This window comes from Leuresthes tenuis, unplaced genomic scaffold (genome assembly GCF_036924035.1).
Source record: "Leuresthes tenuis unplaced genomic scaffold, fLeuTen1.0.hap1 SCAF_16, whole genome shotgun sequence".
In the NCBI taxonomy this organism is placed as follows: Eukaryota; Metazoa; Chordata; class Actinopteri; order Atheriniformes; family Atherinopsidae; genus Leuresthes; species Leuresthes tenuis.
In genome coordinates, this window is record NW_027325370.1 from 21,807,376 (window position 1) to 21,831,057 (window position 23,682).

The window sequence follows — 23,682 nt, forward strand, 5'->3', positions numbered from 1 at the left end:
AAGCCCAACTGGTCACTTGGGCCTATCTACTGTAGATATACATGACAAAGATCCCACAGACATTTCCTCATGTCTCTGGCTCAGCTTCACAATAAATAATCTTGGCATATATGTGTTATTTTGTTGAGACAGTTGCTCTGAAAGTAAATAAATCCTATTACAGACTGACTGTACAAATAAACTGCATAAGTGATAAGAAACACAACTCTAACATTTAACAGCAGATTGCAGAACATTTAGTTCTGTCTCAAGGGAAAATGCATATTGATACAGGCCATAGTAGGATTGGTCTTTTGCCTAGAACTCACAACTTTTTGTTAAACGTCTTTGTCCAAACAAGCAAGCTTCTCAGACAGTTTTACTGTAATGGGAAAGTGCCACAACTGCTGATTGGTCCGCACTTAAAGGTTGAATGTTTGCAAATTAATCCTTAATCCAAGAAGCCTGAGTGGAACAAAGAATCCTGCTGACCTAGTGTTGAGTTCCCATAACCTGAGAGTTTAACTGCAAGCAGAAACTTGACTGTTTATTAAGCGCAGATACAGAGTGGGAGTTTTTGCAGCTACAATATATGCTTATCAAATAGATAAATAAATAAAACATTTTTAGATCAGCAAGCAAATCAATCTAGTTTAGAGTCAAACCGTCATTTGTATATACAGTTGTGCTGTGGTGAAGACTCTACTCATGAATCTTATGGATGGACATGGATTTTTCACAGGAATGAAATACAACTCTGGATTGGTTTGGATTTCGACAAAAAATATTCTGACCTAAAATATTGTATCTCTTATTTGATTATTAATATAATTGATGTTTGATCAGTAGCCTATTTGGTTAGTCAAAGGATGTGTACAGTGTTCCGTTTGTGATTTGCACTTAGTTTTAGGGTTTGTCCACATGGAAGCCGTTACTTGACCTGATAACATGTAAGTTATGTCAGTTTAACTCAGAAAATGGCACTGAGAGTTGGGATTTCCTCATTCAGCGACACAATGGCAAGCAGTTGAGTCGAAGCTTGACCTGTGTTCTGCTGCATGTGGATGTCTTTTTTAATGTGAAAGTGAAGATACATATCTTGGCCAGGTCAAGGGAGGGAGGAAGGTTTTTGTGAAAAAAAAGAAAAAGAAATCCCTGGGAGTGTACATGCTGTTAGATTGAGAGGGAGGAGTAGGTTCAGGTTTCAGCCTTACAGGGGGTCAGGGGGAAGGACTGGCATTTTGGAATATACGAAGATCCATACAAGGCACAGTGGACATAAAATCGCGGTGCTTGCCCTGACGCACTGGGTGCAGAGTGCCAGCTGGGGCCCCGCGTTGGATTCCACTTAGTTTTTGGAGGGTTTGACTGCATGGTGCCATAAGTCTCTGGGAACACACACTTCAAACATCACCTCACTGAGAGCCTGGTCTCCGGCATCCCTTCATTTCTCACCCAAGCTCCTGCATGTCTAATATTTAGACATGTTCAGCTTTGTGGATTCAAGGACTGTTCTGCTACTTGTAGCATCCCAACTTGTTTTACTATCCGTGGTCAGATGTCAGGAGGAGGACGACCGTAAGTCTTTTTTTCCTTTTTACTTGCAAAAACTTTTACCAGCATTGCCAAATGTTTGTCTCTATTTCATTATTCTTTCCCTGTACTTCCAGAAGATTGAGTGGCATAATGCCACATGAATGGATGTTGTAGTTTTTTCCAACAGTTTTTTTTAAAGTAGTAACTGTCAGACAAACATACAAACTCGTCAAGGAAGCCTGTGAATTTCTCTCTGTAGGATGGGTAAGAATGTTGAGGTGCATCTGTATGGGATGGAGGACAAGGTTTGTCCTCACCTGAGTGCCACTGCTCAACCTCTCCTGCCGTGTTTGATCACCTTGTAATTCTAGGTATCAGTAAAGGAAGAAATATTGCAGAGGTTCTTGATGCCATATTTCACTCACTACGTAGCAGAGACACTTACCACTGTGGAGAAGTGAAACGTGTTTAATTGTTTTTGTAATAATTAAGATAAACCCCACTCACAGGGTTTGGCTTGCACACCCAGGATTTTCTTGATGTGAAGTGACAAGGTGAGACAGGGCTTGACCCCAAACTTGAAGACTCAAAGGGTAGCAGGAAGGGACTCAGACAGAAGACAGTGTGCACAGCAAGCAGTCAGCAGATGATGGATTGATATTGTAGCAAGATTAACTTTTATCTTAGTTTTATTCCAAAAGTTTAGAAACAGCAGTTCAGAAAAAAGTTTTATTTGCAAGTAGGCAAACTTATTTTGCAGCACATATATACTAAGTATCCCTGTCAGAAATATTCTTGAAATAATAGTTGCAGTCAAGCCCAGTCCTTAACTGTATACATGAAACAAATCACCCATTCTCACTTCCTCAATGTGCTTGCACTGGCGCTTAACACAGCTGTGGGATCCAGATGGATAAATTTAGAGGGACCCTCTGTTTACTTACAGCAGCAGCTTGTCAATTGGGCACAGTGTCCCTATAAGAGAGGTTCATTCATACAAGCAGCAGAGCAGGTCTGCAGGTTAAGTACACTCAGCCGACTCTGTGAAATACCTCGGTTAGGGCTTCAAACACAACTGCTGACTGTGGCTTGTGTTGACATTACATTTTGTGCGACTATAAAGTTCTCCTTATGATAACTTGGGGCATTTTTTTTCCTGCCTCATTAATTATGTTTAGAATTTACTATTCATAGATGTGCTCCCCTAGAAACTGTGTATTTCTGGATCAAACCAGCAGCTGATCATCAACATCAGAGAAGCAGTGAACTCCACAATTATGAAAATAAGATGATCTCACTCACTCATGCACATCATGTTGTTTGTCAATTTGAACAACAATCTTTTTTATGCACAGTTTATTGTTTTATTCTATACAACATAACATCTTTCTGCTTCTTCCCTCTACGCCCCTCCCCTGTATTTGCTAACCCTACCTTCTCCATTGTGACTCCTCCCACTTCCTTACCTTTCTCCCTTGGCCCCTAACATCCCCTTATCCCCACTTCCTTCTCCCACGTCAACAACATGCACTATACAAACTCATTCCTTTGTATAAATCTCTTTACCTTTCCATGTCTAATTCTCCCTTGAACCAACCTTTCTCTTCATTCATCGCTGCCATTCTCCCCGTCCATCTGTCTCGTGCCCCCTGCTGGTCACCACAGAGGACGCAGGTGGCTGCATCCAGGATGAGCAGCAGTATAATGATAAGGATGTGTGGAAGCCAAAGCCGTGCAGTATCTGTGTGTGTGACAGCGGATTGGTTCTGTGTGATGAGATAATCTGCGAGGAGATCAAAGAGTGTGCCAACCTTATCATCCCATCTGGAGAGTGCTGTCCCATCTGCGCTGCTGATGCCAGTGACCCTATTGGTTGTAATTTATTTATTCAAACACCTATAAATAAATTACTCTTTATGCTTGCATCTATATCACTCCTGGCTAACTGGGGAATGGGGAACTGCCATTGGATCCAAACATTATGTCCGATCAGGCCTCAGTCACAGATTACAGTGCCAGTTGGAGATTTAATAGCTTTGGCTCCTCTAATTGTAGTTTCATGATTTGGTATTTGGGGCCTTTTATTTATTATCCACCCGGTGTTCCCTATTCCAAAGTGACTCTCTAAATGTTAATTATGGAGACTAGATAAGAAACATCATCAGGATTGCAATGAACATATGGGATTTGGATCCTGGGATGTGCTGTCTAGTCCTCTCCTCTTAAAGCAGCCAACACACTTCTGCTCAATTGAACAAAAAGCTACCAAGCCATAACTTAGTGATTAACATGACCCATTTGGAGGTTTTCTACAAAATCATATTGTTTTCTCAAAGTCTTTCAAAGTCTAGTCTCAATGTTTCAAGTTCTTGTCATCAGTTACTGCGTTCCTGTTGTGTCTTACATGACAATTAATGTTTAACAGTCATCTAATCAGGTTCACAGTTATTAAGAATGATGTATCTAAATAAGAGGGATAGGAGTAAGGTCTCAAACTGATCAAAATGATATGGCTTACATCTTAGCAATGGGTCTTGTCTATGACATATTTCAGACACAATAAAACAAAGTCATAAATAACTCAACAGCTTAAGAGGCAAAAGGTAAAAAGGTAACTTCAATTTTGGTTGCACTAATTCATACTAAATAATTTCTGATAGCAATGTTAGATAGCGAAGCAAAGACAGAGCATCTGCACTTGTTGCTGTGCTTTATCCAGAACAAGCTCATAAGACATTACTCTCACATTCAACATTAATGATTAGATTGACTAAACTATCATCTCTTTTCCAATGCTTGCTTCTGCTTCTTCTCTTGCATCATTAATATAACCTGGATGGGTTCTTTGCCTTTGGGTTTGGTGAGTGGTATTTGATCTCTGTAGCATCCTTATATTTGCTTGTAGGTCTCCTTTCCCAAGAATCATATCAAAGAATTTTCAAATCAGTTATGCTGATGTCTGAAATGTTTTCCTGCAAAATTTCACTTTTAATTATGTTTATCTCCCTTTTCCCTCATCAATCCATCTGCAACCTCAGAGACATTCGGTGCTAAGGTGAGGCAATGGGCGATATTCATGTGCACAAAGAATGGTGACGGCACACAGCAAAACCTTTTAAATTTTCCTGTCAAAGAACTAATCTAAATTATAATTATGCTTTCTTTTTGAAAATCAGGGTCAGAAAGGAGAACCAGGAGACATTGCAAATGTAAGTATAGACCCGCATCAGTACATGATAGTGACATTGTACTTAAAACTCTGGACATGGAAAACTATCAACTGAACAACCTTTATTTTTCCCATAGCTTTACTTTGGACTGATTTGTTCCACATTTCTATGTCAGTTTGTTTTCTAAAGCTACTTCTTCAAGAGGTTTCTCACTGATCAGAGACTAACTGAAACATTTCAAGCTCTCTTAAATGAGGAAAAAAAAACCTGCATTCCAGGGACATAATGAACCCAATCAAATCCTCTTAGATCTTCTCAGCAATTTTGGTGCAAGTGCACTTCAGGTGAAAAAAGCCAGCCAAATCAGAGGTTAGGTGGAGGTGATGTTTTCAGAAAAAAACTGGTCTTGTCAAATCAGATTCTCTTCAGATTTAGTTTGATTTCCACCCACAAAGTTGGAATGTTCTCCTGTACAAAAAGTACAAAACAACTCAGTATGAAAGACGGTTATAAAGAGTTGTCTGAAACAATTTATCTATCTTTGTGCAGGTTGTAGGACCTGAAGGACCACCAGGCCCTATGGTAAGTTTTTTTTTTTTATTGTTTTCTTCAAATTATTTAAAAGATAATAATAATTGAGTAAAAGTGTGTATGATTCCTTTCCAAACTCAAAACGTTTTAATAGATTGTTGCAGGATAACAGCATGACTTTGGCTCGATTATAATTTGAATATTGCTGAGACACATATTTGTTTGTGCAGGGCCCCTCAGGTGAGCAGGGACCCCGAGGAGAAGCTGGCGCTAAAGGTGATAAGGTAAGAGAAGACACACTGAGTGTGTAATCCAAAATGCTTGGTTAACACAAAGTACTTACTAGTTAGCACAGAGCCATAGACAGCAGTTAGATAGTGTCACATGGGGATGTTTTGTCCTGCAGTCATGTCACAGATAGCATTTACTATCTCTGATACGCCGAGTGACTTGGAGAAAACACAGCTCTCTCTTTTCCCCAGGGAAATATTGGACCTAGAGGAAGAGATGGTGAGCCCGGCACCCCCGGAAACCCTGGACCCCCCGGCCCACCTGGACCACCAGGGCTCGGAGGGGTAAGCCAAGAGACACAGAATCAGCTCCCTCAGATTTAACTCTGTGTTAGCTTCAGGTCGCACCAACTTGCTGTGAGAACAGGCGTGCAGCTGGATTGAGATAAATTAATTGAAAATAGTATAATTGATATCACTATCCTTCCTTCTGTTGGTGAAATAAAGGAAAAGGTAAACTCCTGATAAAAATCTTGGCTGCACTTAACGTGATCCAACAGCACAGAACTGTGTTGTGTTTTCTGAAGGAAAAAACACTTGTAATAGAAACATGATAGCTACAAGGAGCAGGTGCACATTTTTCCAGGTGCATCCTCTGTCATGCTAATGAAGCAGCGTTCAAATCTGTCTTCGAGGCTAGTCGAAGAAAGGCAGATAAACGTCCCAAAAACTGATTTTTGGTCTTTGCATGATTTGTGTGCTCACAGAACTTTGCAGCTCAGATGGCTGGAGGTTTTGATGAGAAGGCAGGGGGCGCACAGATGGGTGTGATGCAGGGACCAATGGTAAGTAGTACATCCTACAGCCCAGGTTTTCTGTTGGTGTACTTATGTCATGGTAAAGACACTTAATCTGCCAAGGAGACAAAACATCGTGACTCACATTTAGCTGGTCATGCTGCAGAAAATGAACCGTGAAGAATAAGTTATGCCTCACAAAGATGGAGGCAGCGCTGCCACCTTGTGGCTCAGCAATTTCACTCCAACACACATTTAATCTGAGCCAAACACTGAACTGGAGCATGCAATAAAAGAATAATTACAAGAGGAATATGTTTGAGTGTGAATTACATTGAAATGATTGCTAAGAGCCATTGTAAAGAGCCTTGTAAAGGATTATTCTGAGAATATGATTTTGAAAATGCTTTAAAACCCTGTAGATATTTTCAGTTTTTTTAGAATGAAGTAGTGTTTTAAATATCCCCCTACACTCTGGATATTGTTCTGGATAATTAACATTTCAATAATCTTATCTACTATAAATTAACTGATTTTCCACAAAATGCTATTTAAGAAAAGCAAATTACAGTGATGTCAAGTTTACATTGTACATCTTGTGTCACTGCAGGGTCCTATGGGTCCCCGTGGTCCTCCTGGACCTACTGGAGCTCCTGTAAGTACCTTCATTACAGCTCCTACTCATCAAGTGATTTGTATTTATCATAAAACAGCTAATGTGGGGATAAATACGAAGCATATTGACCTAATGTAAATAAACAAATTCCTAATGTTTTGCTTTGCCATTTTCAACAACAGGGGCCACAAGGTTTTCAAGGTTCACCTGGTGAGACTGGAGAGCCCGGTCCAGCTGTAAGTATTGGCATCAATACCAGAGGTCCTCTGTGTATCTCCCAGACTGACTTTAGTCTGTCACATCTGGTCAAATACGTCGGAAAAGCACCAACTTTACTTAAACTTTATCATTTATGAATGATAATATGACTTAATTTTAAGTTCATCTACCACTTAGTGAATATACAAATATCAACACATTTTGTAACAGAGTGTCTAATTGTCTTTATATGTTTCATGCAGAGAAGTGTCATTTATGCTTTGTTTTACTTTGCTGTGTGACAGGGAGCAATGGGACCTCGTGGACCACCTGGACCTTCTGGAAAACCAGGAAGTGATGTAAGTATTGAGGCTTCCTCTACACAAGAAAACAGCACTTCAAAATCAACCCAAGTTCCATGACCAAACCACATGTTTGAAAGTAAAAGATGAATATAAGCCTCATGTTAAAAAAAAACAAAACATATATTCTATATTTATATTAACATATATTTCCTGACTTTTATTTCCAGCTGATATGTCAGTTGATTAATATTGCCCCAGTTTTACAACCTCTCAGGTGTTTGTCATTATAAACTCTTCCTACCACAAGGGGGCGCTATCTATCTCTAACGGTGCTGATGACCTCACAAAACATAAAGGACATACAGAAACCTAACTGTGGGGAGCAGTGCAGCTAAACTGCTTCAATAATCTTCACATGTTTGTTTGTAGGGTGAAGCTGGCAAACCTGGCAAACCTGGTGAGCGTGGACCTGCAGGGCCTCAGGTGAGGAAATCCTAATCATTCAGTCATTGATTATATCATTTTCAGATTATTTCCCACAGAACTAACCCAGCTTCAAAAGCAATAAATAAATGAATAAAACAAATACAACTATGTTTTTTATTTCAGGGAGCTCGTGGATTCCCTGGAACTCCTGGACTTCCTGGAATTAAAGGACACAGAGTAAGTATTGGACCTTTGTGCTTGATGGGAGATGCAGGATAACATCTGATCAATCACAGTCACAGAGCTGTAGCTGCCGACGCTGTACTGAGGTGTCTTGTTTTGTCTCTTGTAGGGTCATCCTGGTCTGGATGGAGCAAAGGGAGAGACTGGTGCTGCAGGAGCCAAGGTACATTCACCAGTGGTGATATCCCTTTAATTCAAAAAGCAAAGGAAGGAAATTCAGAATTTCATTGTTTATTTACTGGTTCTTGCTCATAACTTCCTATTTGAATGATCTCTCCTCCTGTCAGGGTGAGGGTGGTGCTGCTGGAGAGAACGGTGCCCCTGGACCCATGGTGAGGCTTCTATGCTTTATCTGGTCTGCCACATTATTCTGAGCCCTGTTGTATAACACTGAGAAAAATTGTAGATTCTTTGTCATTTTCTCCTGCTTTTTCTTAGTTGTGTAGCTGTACGATGTGAGAAGTGAAATGCTTGAGTATTTGGATTCAAATGATTTAAGTCACTCATCAACTGTGTGTTCTGTCTTAGGGCCCACGGGGTCTGCCTGGTGAGAGAGGACGTTCTGGAGCTGCAGGAGCTGCAGTGAGTAACCACCTCTTATCTGCTTCAGGCAAAGAGCAGAAATGTGTTTCCAGTCTGCCACTCTTGCAAGTGTGACTCCATTGGAAGGACTTCTCATTATGATGCATAAAGCTAACTATTCTGTCTTTGCCCTCTTCAGGGTGCTCGTGGAAATGATGGCTTGCCCGGTCCTGCTGGTCCACCTGTATGTTTCACCATTTCGTATCTTTCTTTTTTAATTCTGTTACCCTCAGCATAACAGCAACAAAGTGATGGTGACCTTACATGAGGTCTAATCTGAAGATTTTTGTTCTCTCTACAGGGACCAGTTGGTCCTGCTGGAGCCCCTGGTTTCCCAGGATCCCCAGGAGCCAAGGTTTGTACATATTTCATCAATTAATGACCTTTTTTCAGTCTTGTTTCTTGCAATTAAAACGTGTTGTTTCTCATGATTATATCTGGTCTTTTATTTTTGTTGTTTCCATTGTTTTCCATTTCAGTGGGATGTTTTGCAAACTACTCTGTAAATCTGTAATTTTAAAATTTAGCTGAGGAAGTCCTCAGTTAAAAAAATGCATAGAACTTAGGCAGATCTGGGATCCATAAGTCATATATTACTGTGATTTATATGTCTTTGTCTGATGTTTGGGACAATAGCTTTCAGCTCAGTGGCACAAATTCTACATTCATTTGATCATTTGACGCTGAACATCTGAGGTCTTGTTTCTGTAAATGATCAATCTTTTATCTCCTGTCAGGGAGAAGCTGGCCCTACTGGTGCCCGTGGAGCTGAGGGAGCACAGGGACCCCGCGGAGAGGCGGGTACACCAGGATCTCCTGGACCTGCTGGAGCATCGGTTTGTTTGTCATTACTTGTTTTCATTATCCAGACTTTGAATTCACCATTGAACTTCACAGTTTTACTCCATATCCATTTATATTGATACACTGTAGTCTAATGCTTCTTTTTCTGTGTCTGCACAGGGTAACCCCGGTACTGATGGTATTCCTGGAGCCAAAGGTTCTGCTGTAAGTTCCTAATGGTTTTTGACTCTTTGGTTATCTTATATCACTTTGTATTATATAGAATTGATCTTATTTTTGCTTTACTCTGATATGTCATTGTCTCTTTCTTCTTGAAGGGTGGTCCTGGTATTGCTGGTGCTCCTGGATTCCCAGGCCCCCGTGGCCCACCTGGACCACAGGGAGCAACAGGACCTCTGGGGCCCAAAGGACAGTCTGTAAGTCAGTTGGGGATAATTTGAAACAACATGAAGCATTCATACTTGCCTGAGTTATGATAATTTACTGCTGTGACTGTCTTCATTGTGTTTCCATGTTTAGGGGGATCCTGGACTTCCTGGATTCAAAGGTGAAGCTGGACCAAAGGGAGAGCTTGTGAGTTTCTCATTTCAAACTTAATTCAAAAGATGTTTGACTATAAATGCAATAAACTCAAAGACACCTCTGAGAATATAAGTAAATTTAATGAAATATTTAATTATTACCAGGGCTCTGCTGGTCCTCAAGGTGCCCCTGGCCCTGCTGGAGAGGAAGGAAAGAGGGGTGCAAGGGGAGAGCCCGGAGCTGCTGGACCACTTGGACCTCCAGGAGAGAGAGTAAGTAACTGGAATGAGCACTATTTGTCATCTGTGTCATCTGTCACTAACACTAACATTTGGCATTAACATAGCTAACATCGGCTAAGTCTTATCAAAAATATTTATCTTTTCTGTGATTGTTTCCAGGGAGCTCCTGGTAACCGTGGTTTCCCTGGTCAGGATGGTCTGGCTGGCGCTAAGGTAGGTCTTCCCTAAACTGATATTTCTAAAACAGTCAGAACTGATTTAAGGTCTCTGACACCACGGAATTAATGACTTTTTCTATAGCAAATACTGTGCAGCACAACATACTACTACAGCTGATTGTAGTAGAACAAATGCAATTTTTTTTGTTTTATCTCCTTCAGGGGGCTCCTGGTGACCGTGGTGTCCCGGGAGCTGCTGGGCCTAAAGGTGCTACTGGAGATCCTGGGCGCACAGGAGAATCTGGTCTCCCTGGAGCAAGAGTAAGTCTTGCACCTTTTTTATTTACCAGTCTAGAACCAGTCCAGAGGTGTTGCTCTCTTGTAGTTCTCTAAAAGGAGATTTAGTGAGCATTTAGTGAGATTTAGTAATTGATGGTGAGCTTTAATACATGTCTGCCTTTCACAGGGTCTTACTGGTCGTCCTGGAGATGCTGGTCCTCAAGGCAAAGTTGGACCTTCTGTGAGTAAAATATTCACAAAATTTGTCTTGATATACCATGACCTCAATATTCATGCAATTTTTAGATTAATTATAGAAATTGTAAAATGAGAAAAGTGTGGATTACAGCATTAATCCCCATGATTAGAGTATTTCAAATAAAAAACCGGAGCAGCTAACTCATCAAAAAACACATTCCCCTGGAACACTGTTGAGATAAAAAAGCATTTTAGAAAAACCACAAGTTAACTTTGTGCTAACTTTGTGCTGAGCTGCAATTCTCAATTTTATGGAATCCATATAGCTGAAACAGGACAGTGTACATTGTCCTTTCAGCCAAAAAAAACTGATAATCAACCTACAGTACAAAACTCTTTGGTATAGAATCTACATAAACAGTAGTATAAATATGATTCTGAGGATAATTTACAAGTTTCATCACCCAGATTGATGCCTGCTGTCTCAGGATTCCTTGCTGATTTGTGTGAATTTGTGTCTTTGACAGGGCGCCGCTGGTGAGGATGGTCGCCCTGGCCCACCTGGTCCTCAGGGAGCGCGTGGACAGCCCGGAGTTATGGGATTCCCTGGACCAAAGGGAGCCAATGTATGTGTGTGAGGGTTTTTATAACAGTAGATTAAGAACATTTTGCTGGAATGACTTTTGTTAAACTTGTGACGCACTGAAGCTAAAGAGAATTCCTTTGCAACAGGGTGAACCTGGAAAGTCTGGAGAGAAGGGGCTTGTGGGCCGTCCTGGTCTGAGAGTGAGTACATGTTCATCATTTACATTTAACCCTCTTGCAGAATCACAAATTGATTGTTACTGTTTTGTGTCCAGATGACTTTCATAGTTTAAATACTTCTCTGTGAACAGGGTCTGTCTGGAAAAGATGGTGAGACTGGTGCTGCTGGACCACCTGGCCCTGCTGTGAGTATTTCAATAAAATCCTATGTTGTGATATAAATCTTATAGTTAACTGACAGTCTACTTGACTGATCTTGTATGTTTGCATTTATCAACTTAGGGACCTGCTGGAGAGAGAGGAGAGCAAGGACAGCCTGGACCTCCTGGCTTCCAGGTAAGTTTATTTCCACTAAATCCCTAAAACCACTATCATTAAACTAAAACATAAATAAAAGTCATCTTAAATTCAAAGCTTGATAAGCAGTTATTAATATCAGCATTTATTCAAGATACAATAGAATTCTTGGATTCTTGACAGGTAGTCACTTAAAAATTGGGTATTTTGGAAAATTGCTGACATTTAGGAAAAAAATCGAGTCTGTACGTATTGATATGATTTCACTTGTTTGCTGTTGTTTGACAGGGTTTGCCTGGACCAAGTGGTTCCCCAGGAGAGGCTGGAAAACCTGGAGACCAGGTGAGCTGTCATTATGCCCAAATTCGCTGCATCTGTGATTCGTTCTTTATCCGGAAACTCCTTGAACACTTTGGACACAAAGGTGTCCTAAAGCATTAGTGTACTAAGACCTACATACATGATGAAAGACCTTAATTTTCTGGGGAATTAATAAAACACGGTTAGACATTGTGGAGATGTGCGGTGGCAAAAGGCCAGAAATCTAGTGAGGGGAGTTGAAAACAAGCTAAACAGCCTCTAGTGTAAAATGCTAAATGCTACTTATCGTACACAATGTCAAAGAAAACTGCAGAATATTCATTCAGGCATAAGTCTAGTATAATTTTCTTGCTGTATGTGGCAGTAATACTCAACACTCACGTCTTGCTTTTTTGCAGAAGCAGTAACAAGCTACTTAAATATATCAATGCTAATGCTAAATGCTAATCACCTACAGCCTGTGAAACACAAAATCATCGATCTTATTCTCAAATCTTAATCTTCAGACATGATTCTACGCTATTATTATCACAATTTGTGATTTACATGACGTAGCTGCTACTATATAATTTCTCTTTGTGCTTAATAAAGAGCCCTCCTTTGTTACCGCAGAACAAGTTGTGAAGTGTCATAACTTGTGTGCCTTTCTGCAGGGTGTTCCTGGAGAGGGTGGAGTTCCTGGTGCTGTTGGACCCAGAGTGAGTTTCCATGTTCTAATTTATAGGCCTAGCAATGCAAAGCAAACTACACACAATCAGTTATGCAATTTATGGGCATTTGCCAATGTAATTTCTTGTTTCTCTTATCGAATCTGTCTGTTTGTACACCAACAGGGTGAGCGTGGTTTCCCTGGTGAGAGGGGTGGTGCTGGAGCCCAAGGTCTTCAGGGGCCCCGTGGCCTTCCTGGAACACCTGGAACTGATGGGCCTAAGGTCAGTAGATAACGCTTTAGCAATCTTTACCTCCCCTCATGCAAGCTAATGTCCTTATGCTGTGTTAGACATGCAACAATAGCTCCCATAGTGAAGTTTTATGAATTCATGTGCAGCTTGCTAAAATTTGATACATTAAACCACATTTAACACTTTGATTTTCAGTAGATCAAAGAAGCAGTTTACGATATAGTCATTCGTACGTTTTAGATATACTTTTGGGCAGATTTGGTTACCCTGGAACAGAGTCAGGTAGCTGTTTCCTTGCATTGAAAGTTGTTGAGCTAAGGTAAATGGCACAATATCTTCTGAGCAAACATGAAGGTATTATCTAGATCATGAGAAATCAAGTGCTCCCCAAAATGTTAATTTAATCATTGATACGCATTAAGATGAAATAATCACATGAAAATATACATATAAAATTTGAACGTGAACCAACAACAATTAATCCTGGCTACTTTGTTTTCTGCCAGGGAGCAATTGGACCAGCTGGTGCTCCTGGATCCCAGGGCCCCCCAGGTCTGCAGGGTATGCCCGGAGAGAGAGGAGCTGGTGGCATCCCGGGACCCAAGGGAGACAGAGTGAGTAACAGATTGTTACAGAAGCCAGTATTACAGACTTACTGTAGAATATTTCTACATCATGGATCACTTCATGAGTGAAGGAGCAGCTTATAGTTGTGATGTCTAGTATAGCACAAATAAATAGACAAAAATGTTTTAGTCTCTTCTATGTTAAGTTTATTATTAAAACCCAACTGTCTTTTTTGTCCAACAGGGTGATAATGGACAGAAGGGGCCTGAGGGTGCTTCTGGAAAGGATGGTTCTAGAGTGAGTTAAAGATAAATCCTTGGTCTCTTCTTTTATTTAGTTCTACCTTTATCATGTTTCCTCTTATGTCTCCATTCGTGCTCTTCTCTTTGTCAGGGTTTGACTGGTCCCATCGGCCCACCTGGCCCTGCTGGACCCAATGGTGCCAAGGTAAGAATAACAGTGTTACCCTTTGGACAGGTAAAGGGATGAAGCAGATCTAGTTTACCTCAAATTGAATATGCAGGTTAGTCATTTAATGACTTTTTACTAACAGTTTCTATTTTACGCAGGGTGAGACTGGACCTACTGGCCCTAGCGGTGCTCCTGGTGTTCGTGGTGCTCCTGTAAGTATCAAAAGTAGCACAATATGGGGCACTTAAAAAATTGGAGCTCCTACTTATCAAAAAAAATATTCCAACTGAGAGATGATTATACATAATTTCTCACTGTTTATTCATTTTTCAAAGATACTGTCTATGATTATGTGAAAATCTGCTATAGTCAAACAAGTTTTGATTTGGGGTAGTGTGACCAAATCTCAAATGGATTAGCACATTTCCCAACTTCATAGAGTATGATGCTGTGAGTTTTCTCACTGAGAACGAGATGGGTTTGTATTTCCAAACTAAAACAAGCCTTAAAAATCTATTTTAGATGAAAAATAAATAATAATAACCTATCAACCCAAGCTCGTGTTGACCCAACTACTCTTGTGCACTCTTGCAGGGTGACCGTGGTGAGGTCGGCCCCCCTGGGCCTGCTGGCTTTGCTGGACCACCTGTAAGTAAAGCCAGTTAATTTTAAAATCGAAAACTCTTATCAGTTGACATTCTGCCTATACTACTGCTCTGTTTGATATATGTAGGGTGCAGATGGTCAGCCTGGTGCCAAGGGAGAGCTCGGTGAGGCTGGACAGAAGGGAGAGGGTGGTACTCCTGGACCTCAGGGACCATCTGGAGCTCCTGGACCTGTGGTGGGTATTTGACCTGGGAAAAAAGCCCTTGAACCAGATCCTCTGGCACATTGCAGAACAGCACATGAGTATCTATCATGCTTTAGGGTCTATGAAGTTTGACATGGACACGATTAATTGTTGTTCCTCTTTTTCAGGGACCTACTGGTGTATCTGGACCTAAAGGAGCACGTGGTGCTCAGGGAGCTCCTGTGAGTAACTCCTACACACCATATCAATCCACCGATTTCCCATGAGTGAAACAATATTTGAATTACATTTGACATTTTTCCACTCTCCACTGTTCACACATAGAGCTGAACTTTTTTTGATTGATAACGATTTCATTTTTGTTTATTTCATCGGGAAAAGGCTCATTAAGGTTAAACAAATCTTTTGCAATACCACCTGTGCCACACTGAAGCACAATTTACAGTGTTGCAGACAGTAATACTGACTGCATATATCAATTTATACATGAATGATTATTAAGAATCATAAGGCCTGTAAAACATAATTCTAATATCCACGAGTCACAAGTCATGAACATCAGAGATCAAACAGGGGGATATGAACCAGTCTAAACATTCTCAACCACTTATTTGTCTCCAAGTCAATTACAGTTCATTCAAGTTAATTCAGTAAGACCAGCAGATTAAGGTAGTTTTGTAAATAATTCAAAGCAGAGTGTGCAGGATATGTTTTTAGGTTATTTTTCCCACTTCAGTCAGGGCCTTAGGGACCAACTGTAGTAATGAAAAATGGATTAATATACACTAACTCCCCACATGTTTTGGATGGATGAAACAGACCATCTGACCTTAGTATACAACAAACTTTGATGTGTAGAGATTTATCATTTTTTATGAGCCCCGGCGTTCAGTATTAAGACATATCAGATATATGACATTGCCACCACCAAGGGAAATAAAGGCACCAATGACAAGGTGCATTTTGGCCTAGAAGGATAGGCATTACTTCTAAAATGTAAACCCAAGTTAAAGATCCCAGACTGGCAATTTCATTGTAGCCAAAACAGGTGGAGAGAGAAAATGAAAAAGGTCATATCAAAGATAAGATGAAGCAGTACATATGGATTACAATAAATGCATTTACGCCCTAATTATAACCATAGTTAAAAGTGTTAACCAAAGAAGTTAACCAAAATAGTTTTTAGGGAGTGACTGTTTAATAATCTGATCCTGTAAAGCGTGAGGCTCACGCTTTACAGGATCAGATTATAGAGCAATTTGATTTGTCTGATCTCTAAAACAGATTAGACTTTGAATCTTAGAATATTTCCACTGTTCACACAAGAGCTGCGAATAACCGTCAGATTAACAATTGCAATAATCTTTAACTGTAACCTCAAATGAATTTTTAGGAATATAATTTGTCTACAACATAGAAAGTAAATCAAACTGACAAGTCAACCAGCCAGATGAAGAATAATTAACATTTTTGTAACACATTACCAACAATAATGAGCACTGCAGAGATGCCTTTGACAGCAGCGCAGTTCCTGTTCATTGTGGAGATTAACAGATACTACATCAGGCACAGGAACAATATGTGTAAGAATTTGTTCAGATGAAATGTAGAGTTGACATACTTCTCAGCATCACATAGTGCACAGCTGTGAACACTTTGTTTTCCAGGCCGACATTAGTCACCTAAAGATGTCCAATGAATATATAAATGGGATCCAACCACTATTAAATACAAAAAGAAACCCATATGATCAGCTCTAGTTTGTTCTGACTGAAAAAAAAAGTTTTTTACAGCGGATCCTTTGACTTTTTATGGTAGGAAAAGCTAGCAGTATGCACCACACCAGGACTCTGGAACTTAAGCAGTTAAATGGGATCCGATAAACACTAAATGTACAACTGATTTTATGTGCATTTCCCACTGTGACAACATATAATCTCTATAAAAGAGCTTTAACACCCAGAGCTATTTATTGAATGATACAGTAGTGAAAGTGTGGACATTTAGGAAGTCGTGCAGGTTATTTTGATTCAATTCTCACACACAAGGAGAGGAGAGGTGCAGAGTTGTGTTAGGCAAACTGCAATATCTCGCTTGCACATTTTCCAATATAACTCAGTAAAAGATGATGAAGTTGAACTAATTTAAAAGGCACCAAAGAGCAGCCGAAGTGGAAACGTTGTCCTGATATGTGCTTTGTCCATCACCTGTGTTACATTCATTGGCTCAACTCATCATCTGGAGAGCTTCAATAGTCACTACAAACATGCAGTACCAAAAAAGACATGAAGCCTCCATACAGCCTAACAATAATTCACACTTTGCATCGATGAACACAAGCATAGTGCAACAACAGTGTGTCGGTGATGAGCAGCACCTGAAGTGTCTGCCTTCTTAAATACGACTCCATAGTCTTAAACACAACACAAATGTGCCATCTAGTGTTCAGATTTGAAAGCATCACTGAGGTCAACCAGTGCAGCTGTTTATGTTTACAGAATTATTATTATTTTTTTCTCTTAACAGGGTGCCACAGGTTTCCCTGGTGCTGCAGGAAGAGTTGGACCTCCTGGTCCTAATGTGGGTATTTTGTAAGGTTTTTTTCATGTTTGTAAAATTATTAATATTTTCTCCTCTTAGACATTACAATTCTCTGTCTTTTGCATCTCAGGGTAACCCAGGCGCTGCAGGTCCCGCTGGCCCTGCCGGTAAAGACGGACCAAAGGGTGTTCGTGGTGATGCCGGTCCACCGGGAAGACAGGGAGATGCTGGGCTGCGTGGACCTTCTGGCGCTCCAGGAGAGAAGGGAGAGCCTGGGGAGGATGGACCTCCTGTAAGTTACATTTTTTTGGCCCCACAATAACACATCATCTGTCACTAGGCTGATGCTCTAAGACAATGGGTTCTGTTGAATGGTGGGAAAAAAAATCTTATGCCCATCTTATCTTAAGCACTTTTCTTTGAATTTGTTGGAAAATATCATGAAGTAAAGGAAAGATGTTTAGAACAGCTGAACTAAAATAACCAAGCATTGCCTTTGTCTCAGGAATTATAGGACAAAATTAACACTCTTTCTTTCATGAAGACGGTTCAGAATTGCCTACGATGAAGGAGACAGTAAAGGAAGCATTGGAACATATTTTCTTAGCATTAAGAAAGTTTGACCGGGTCTTATCATGGCAGCTACTTGCATACTTCTGGGTCAATTCACTCGACCCCCAATTCACAATTCAATTCACTCGATTTTACAGCTCGACCCCCCCGTGTCAATTAGAAGTGGTGAAGCTCAACATGAACATTTCACAACTGAGTTGCCTTTGTCTCACCTCTACAGGGTGCTGATGGGCCTTCAGGTCCTCAGGGTCTGGGTGGATCACGTGGTATTGTTGGTTTGCCAGGTCAGCGTGGTGAGAGAGGTTTCCCTGGTCTCCCTGGACCTTCTGTAAGTGCTTTTGTTTGTTGTCTAAGTGCCCTTTGTTCTTTTTAGCTTTAATGTTAGCTGTTTGAAAATTGAATAGACATCAAATTAGGCCTGAAAATCAAGAGTCTCTGCAACATTTTTTAAACTCACACAGTTAGTCAAGCAGTCGCCTAACTGTATGTCTCAGATATACATTTGATATACCTTTAGCTTGTTGCAGTATGTGTGTACAGTTATTCTTTAAGTGCTATATTTAAAATCAGAGGATTATTGGGGCCAATTTATGTTAAAGGAGCTGCTGAAAATTAAAGACAATATTCTGTATAGGGAGAGCCTGGCAAGCAGGGAGCATCTGGTACTGCTGGTGACCGTGGACCTCCTGGACCTGTTGGGCCACCTGGACTTACTGGACCTGCTGGAGAGACGGGCAGAGAGGTTAGAGCTCAACAACAGCCAAATATCCATATTTATAATACTTGAAATAGCACTGCCATCAAATGAACTCATTATGTGCAATATGCAAATATATTTCTGTATCTTAGGGAACCCCTGGATCAGATGGACCCCCTGGTAGGGACGGCTCTACTGGAATAAAGGTGAGAGACTTCAGCGGCACATAAAACCTTGAAATCAGTTAAACTAAACCACTGTTTGACAGAAAATCTACCAGATCTGCAAGTTCTAGCAGAAACTAATGTTATTCTGCATAATCACTTGTAGGGAGAGCGAGGTAACACTGGACCCGCAGGCGCACCTGGAGCTCCCGGTGCCCCTGGTGCCCCTGGACCTGTTGGACCTCTTGGCAAGCAGGGAGACAGAGGAGAGGCTGTAAGTAGCATGCTATAAAGACTGCAGTTAATATTTTTGATAAGGACAAGAAGAAGCACCTCCAATCATCATGTCACTCTTCAGGGTGCTCAAGGACCTGCAGGACCCTCAGGACCAGCTGGTGCTAGAGGAATGGCTGTGAGTATCATCATCTCTGACTGAGAAATCATTGATTGTTTTTTTTTAACTTTGATTGAATAAGGTTAAAGTTTTACAGATGTGCAGCCATGAATTTCAAAACATGTCAAACCTTTATTCCAGGGACCTCAAGGACCACGCGGTGACAAGGGAGAGTCTGGTGAGACTGGAGAGAGGGGACAGAAGGGTCATCGTGGCTTCACCGGTCTGCAGGGTCTTCCCGGACCCCCTGTAAGTGAAAATAGTTAATCCTTGTCGTGACACTTTTTTCATCTGTATTCTCCATCCTTTGATCTTTTGATGTTCCCTTCCTGACAGGGTCCCGCTGGAGATGCTGGAACTTCCGGGCCTGCAGGACCAAGTGGAGCTAAGGTGAGGAAACTGAGCGAAAGTTTACAAAACTCTTAATTCCAATTTAATCAGTTTCATCCTGCTGCTTTAAACGCCAAAGATATGTGATGGTAATGAAGTGCATAGGTTATTCTTTTTGTAATTCTCCAATCACCTGATGAAGATGGGGACAGGAAAGGCCGCATGTTTTAATTACCCACTGCTGTGATAAGATGGGCAGCCGAGGTATTTTGTAATTACTTTCTGCTAGACAGACAGGAGGGGCCAAGATATGTGAAACCACCCCTGCTGAGATCAAATAGGCTTCAATATGTATTCTAGATTAGCCAAGCAGTGTGCATAAGAAAAAGAAGGAAAATGTCACCACTCAAATCATTTTCATGCATAAGCTACCGAGACAAAGGGTCTGAAGTATTTGAGAGAAACTGAAGTGCCTTGAGATTACATTTGTCTTTCTTTTCATCAAGACTTCAATGTGGATCTAAAAATATCACAAGTATAGATTGATAATTTGAACAAAAAATGAAAAATAAGAAAATTGAGCAGTTTTAACCAGTTACTTTGATTGACACTCATTTCTGTAGGGACCACCTGGACCAGTCGGACCTGCTGGCAAAGATGGTAATAATGGACAGCCTGGCCCCATTGGACCCCCTGGACCTCGTGGACGCTCTGGAGAAACTGGTCCTGCTGTATGTAAAAATAACACTTACCACACTCAGTAGCGTCTGTACCATCCTATTTCAGTGAGTTCTCATTTTCTGCTTTTATTCCTCTTCAGGGTCCTCCTGGTAACGCTGGACCTCCTGGTCCTCCTGGTCCACCAGGGCCCGGCATCGACATGTCAGCCTTCGCTGGCCTGGGTCAGATTGAGAAGTCACCTGATCCTCTCAGGTACATGAGGGCCGATGAGGCCTCCAGCTCCCTGAGGCAGCATGACGTTGAGGTCGATTCCACACTCAAGTCCCTCAACAGCCAGATTGAGAACCTGCGCAGCCCTGACGGCTCCCAGAAGAACCCTGCTCGCTCCTGCAGAGACATCAAACTGTGCCACCCTGAGTGGAAGAGCGGTAAGTAGACCAAACATCAAGGTCTGATCAGCCGCTGAAAGCGACGTGAATCACCATGAGCATGTATAAAACAACAGAAAAATGAATGAAAACTGTATGCTCTGATTTAAAAATGTGTTCTTCCTCTTGAGTAGGACATACTCAAGGACAATAAGCGGAGATACCTATAAAGTTTTTTGACCAAGACATATTGTTACTGCTGTCAAACAGATTAGCTTTTACAAATTTTTCATTGTGTAGAGAACACTGAAAGTTGGAATCTTTTGCCATTACCTGAGCTCAAATACAAATAAAGGCTCTTTTGTCAAGAAGATTCAGCATCCGATGCAGGAGTCTGATTCATTCAACAGACCAAGCCTTGCATTTAATCAGTGGGCTTTTCTCATTAAACCATTATCAAACCTCATCTCTCTAGGTGACTACTGGGTTGACCCCAACATTGGCAGCATAGTCGATGCCATCAAGGTTTACTGTAACATGGAGACTGGAGAGACCTGCGTCTACCCAAGCATCCCCAAAGTACCAAAGAAGAACTGGTGGACCAGCACAAGCAATGATCGCAAGCATGTCTGGTTCGGAGAGACCATGAATGGAGGCTTCCACGTGAGCACATATACGTGTCATGAGTCAATATTTCAGTGTGCAAACTGATCCTGATAAGACTGAAACTAATGTGAAAACTTCTACACTTGTTTGGCTCCACAGTTCAGCTATCCTCAGGATAGCCCTGCTGCCAACGTCCAGCTGACTTTCTTGAGACTTCTGTCCACTGAAGCATCCCAGACCCTCACTTATCACTGCAAAAACAGCATTGCCTATATGGACCAGGCCACAGGAAACCTGAAGAAAGCTTTGCTGCTGCAGGGCTCCAACGATGTGGAGATCCGTGCTGAGGGCAACAGTCGCTTCACTTACAGTGTGTTGGAGGATGACTGCAAGGTAAGTGCAAAACATAATAATAATAAAAAAAAAAAAAAAAGTCATGTCAGTCATTCCATTATGAGGCTGCAGTTACACATTTCTCTGCTCTCAATCAACAGAAACACAGTGGCCGGTGGGGCAAGACTACCATCGAGTACAAAACACAGAAAACCTCCCGTCTGCCAATCGTGGACATTGCTCCTATGGACATCGGAGGAGCGGATCAGGAGTTCGGAGTGGATGTAGGCCCAGTCTGCTTCTTGTAAAGTGGAGTATCACAATGACCCCCCAAAACACAGGAAATGAACAAACTCAACCATGAAACATTACACACACTTCCACAATAAAGAAGACTGGAAATTTAAAAAAGAAAATTGATACTTTTTCTCTCAAAACGAAGTGCTCTCCAAGTTGTACTCCCTGGATGTTAGCACTGAAGGGCACCGGCAATATCTGTACACCACACCAGCATTCTCTGTCAACCCACTTCCTGAGATCCAGTCATGTTTCCCATGGCCCAATGTTGACGGGAATGAGTCCGAGCCAGGAGGAAGATGGACCAAGCAAACAAGTTATGGAGAACAGAAACATGACTTGATGTCACTTATTTATTGTCTAACCTGAGTGGGCAGAGTTGAGGTAGGACTGGACGGGTTCACTTTTGTAAGTAACACAAGCCCCCATTCCACTACAGAACAGCCGCACAACCTCTGTCCCAGTCCTACGCCATCTCCCTCCCTATTTCCCTCCCTGACACGTAAATACGGCATTTTGAATTAGTGTAGACCGAAAAAATAAAAATTCTCAGTAAGCAAATTCAACCAGGTGCTCCAGGCCTGTCCATCGAGAGCAGGAGCAAAAGCTTTACTGTGTATCATAAATCCTTGGTTCTATTGTTGTAAAAGTCTGTGTTTATAAACAACCAGATGGTTTTATATATATTTCCACATTATGTGTGTACATGTGTCTATATGCACACCAACACTTTTTTTGGAAAGTGAGCTTACATTTGGGATGCATGTTTTAATGTCCTGTACCCCTTAACTGCCCATCAGAAGAAGGCCCAGCTCTCATCCGAAAAAAAGATTAGCTCTGAAAAATTGGAGGAAAATTCATTTTGCTTTTTTCTTGTAGTCATCCAGATTGTTTAAAGCTACCTCACGGTGAAAAACAAAGTGAAAAAGTTGAGTCAAAATCTGAGCGGACCAAAACATTAGCTTTCAGATGGATCTAGGGCTGAACAGCCATCTTTGTTTTGGGTTGCTCTCTCCTCAGAAGGTGCTACGAGTCCCCGACCCCCTTGCCTCCCATCCTTGATTCCCACTAGCCTCACACCACACATGCACACTCCACCCTGGAGAAAGGGTGCAGTCGGGTTAAGACAGGGGAGACATTAGGCTCTCCTCTGGACCCCCACATCTGAACGTGGGACTCCGAGGACAGTCGTTCAAAAACAACCAGGGTGGGTTGTGTCTGTGTGTGTGAGGGCATGTACATTTTTTCGAATGAATTTTATTATGATTTTTTTTTTCTATTCGTTTGTTTTTTGTTTTGTCACACCTCTAATTGATGTAAATTGGAAAATAAAAGGAAAGCCTAACTCAGAATTAAGCTGATTTCTAATTGAGTTTCGAATAAAAACAGAAACGGTGTGGGGACGTATTTCTTCTTTCAACAGAGTCATTCATGTGCTTAAATGTCTTTTTTTTTTTGTTAAACTTGTATTTCTTGAGGTCAGATACTCTAGACTGTGAGTGTGTGTGTGAACATATGTGTGAAAGTTTAAGACTGTGAGGCAAGTGTGTTTTCTTACAAGAGAATCTCATAACAAAAAGGAACTAAAGTACTGTACTCATTGTGCGGATTCAGGGTGGGGCTGGGTGTAGTTGGCTCCTGTTTGTCTGAGCTAATGGACATAAATAAAGAACATACTGTTGACTGAAATCAAGCATTTTGTAGAGTTATGGTGCACAGAACAGCTGCATCACTACTTGTCTTTACTGTGGCCTGCTTTCTCTCTGGTCTGTCCCGACCAATAAAAGCTCTACTAAAGCTTTAACAGA

The 23,682-nt window shown here is 41.2% G+C and overlaps 1 protein-coding gene across 2 annotated transcripts; it reads left to right on the forward strand.

Annotated features, from left to right (window-relative positions):
* The first annotated feature begins 602 nt into the window (after nt 1-602).
* On the forward strand, nt 603-23,682 carry col2a1a (collagen, type II, alpha 1a). Of its 2 annotated transcripts, XM_072367682.1 has the most exons (54): nt 603-1,557; nt 3,181-3,387; nt 4,554-4,570; nt 4,692-4,724; nt 5,235-5,267; nt 5,447-5,500; nt 5,699-5,791; nt 6,214-6,291; nt 6,854-6,898; nt 7,042-7,095; nt 7,363-7,416; nt 7,792-7,845; nt 7,972-8,025; nt 8,141-8,194; nt 8,319-8,363; nt 8,560-8,613; nt 8,753-8,797; nt 8,915-8,968; nt 9,351-9,449; nt 9,577-9,621; nt 9,735-9,833; nt 9,937-9,990; nt 10,104-10,211; nt 10,341-10,394; nt 10,562-10,660; nt 10,806-10,859; nt 11,344-11,442; nt 11,549-11,602; nt 11,713-11,766; nt 11,864-11,917; nt 12,167-12,220; nt 12,853-12,897; nt 13,033-13,131; nt 13,608-13,715; nt 13,912-13,965; nt 14,062-14,115; nt 14,238-14,291; nt 14,674-14,727; nt 14,813-14,920; nt 15,058-15,111; nt 17,417-17,470; nt 17,562-17,723; nt 18,225-18,332; nt 18,639-18,746; nt 18,854-18,907; nt 19,032-19,139; nt 19,224-19,277; nt 19,401-19,508; nt 19,596-19,649; nt 20,213-20,320; nt 20,410-20,698; nt 21,114-21,301; nt 21,404-21,637; nt 21,739-23,682. In XM_072367682.1, exons 1-54 carry the CDS (start codon nt 1,464-1,466, stop codon nt 21,883-21,885), a joined length of 4,455 nt encoding a protein of 1,484 aa, XP_072223783.1. In that variant the 5' UTR covers nt 603-1,463; the 3' UTR covers nt 21,886-23,682. The 2 variants fall into 2 exon arrangements, with proteins under 2 accessions (XP_072223783.1, XP_072223782.1); XM_072367681.1 differs by lacking the exon at nt 3,181-3,387 and having other exon boundaries at nt 605-1,557.

What these genes read in the sequence shown, in the direction of transcription:
- col2a1a (XM_072367682.1), top strand. Translation starts at nt 1,464, where the DNA reads ATGTTCAGCTTTGTGGATTCAAGGACTGTTCTGCTACTTGTAGCATCC. An exon ending in ATGGTCTGGCTGGCGCTAAG is followed by an intron (nt 10,395 to 10,561) that starts GTAGGTCTTCCC and finishes TATCTCCTTCAG; the next exon opens with GGGGCTCCTGGTGACCGTGG. An exon ending in CTGGTCTCCCTGGAGCAAGA is followed by an intron (nt 10,661 to 10,805) that starts GTAAGTCTTGCA and finishes TGCCTTTCACAG; the next exon opens with GGTCTTACTGGTCGTCCTGG.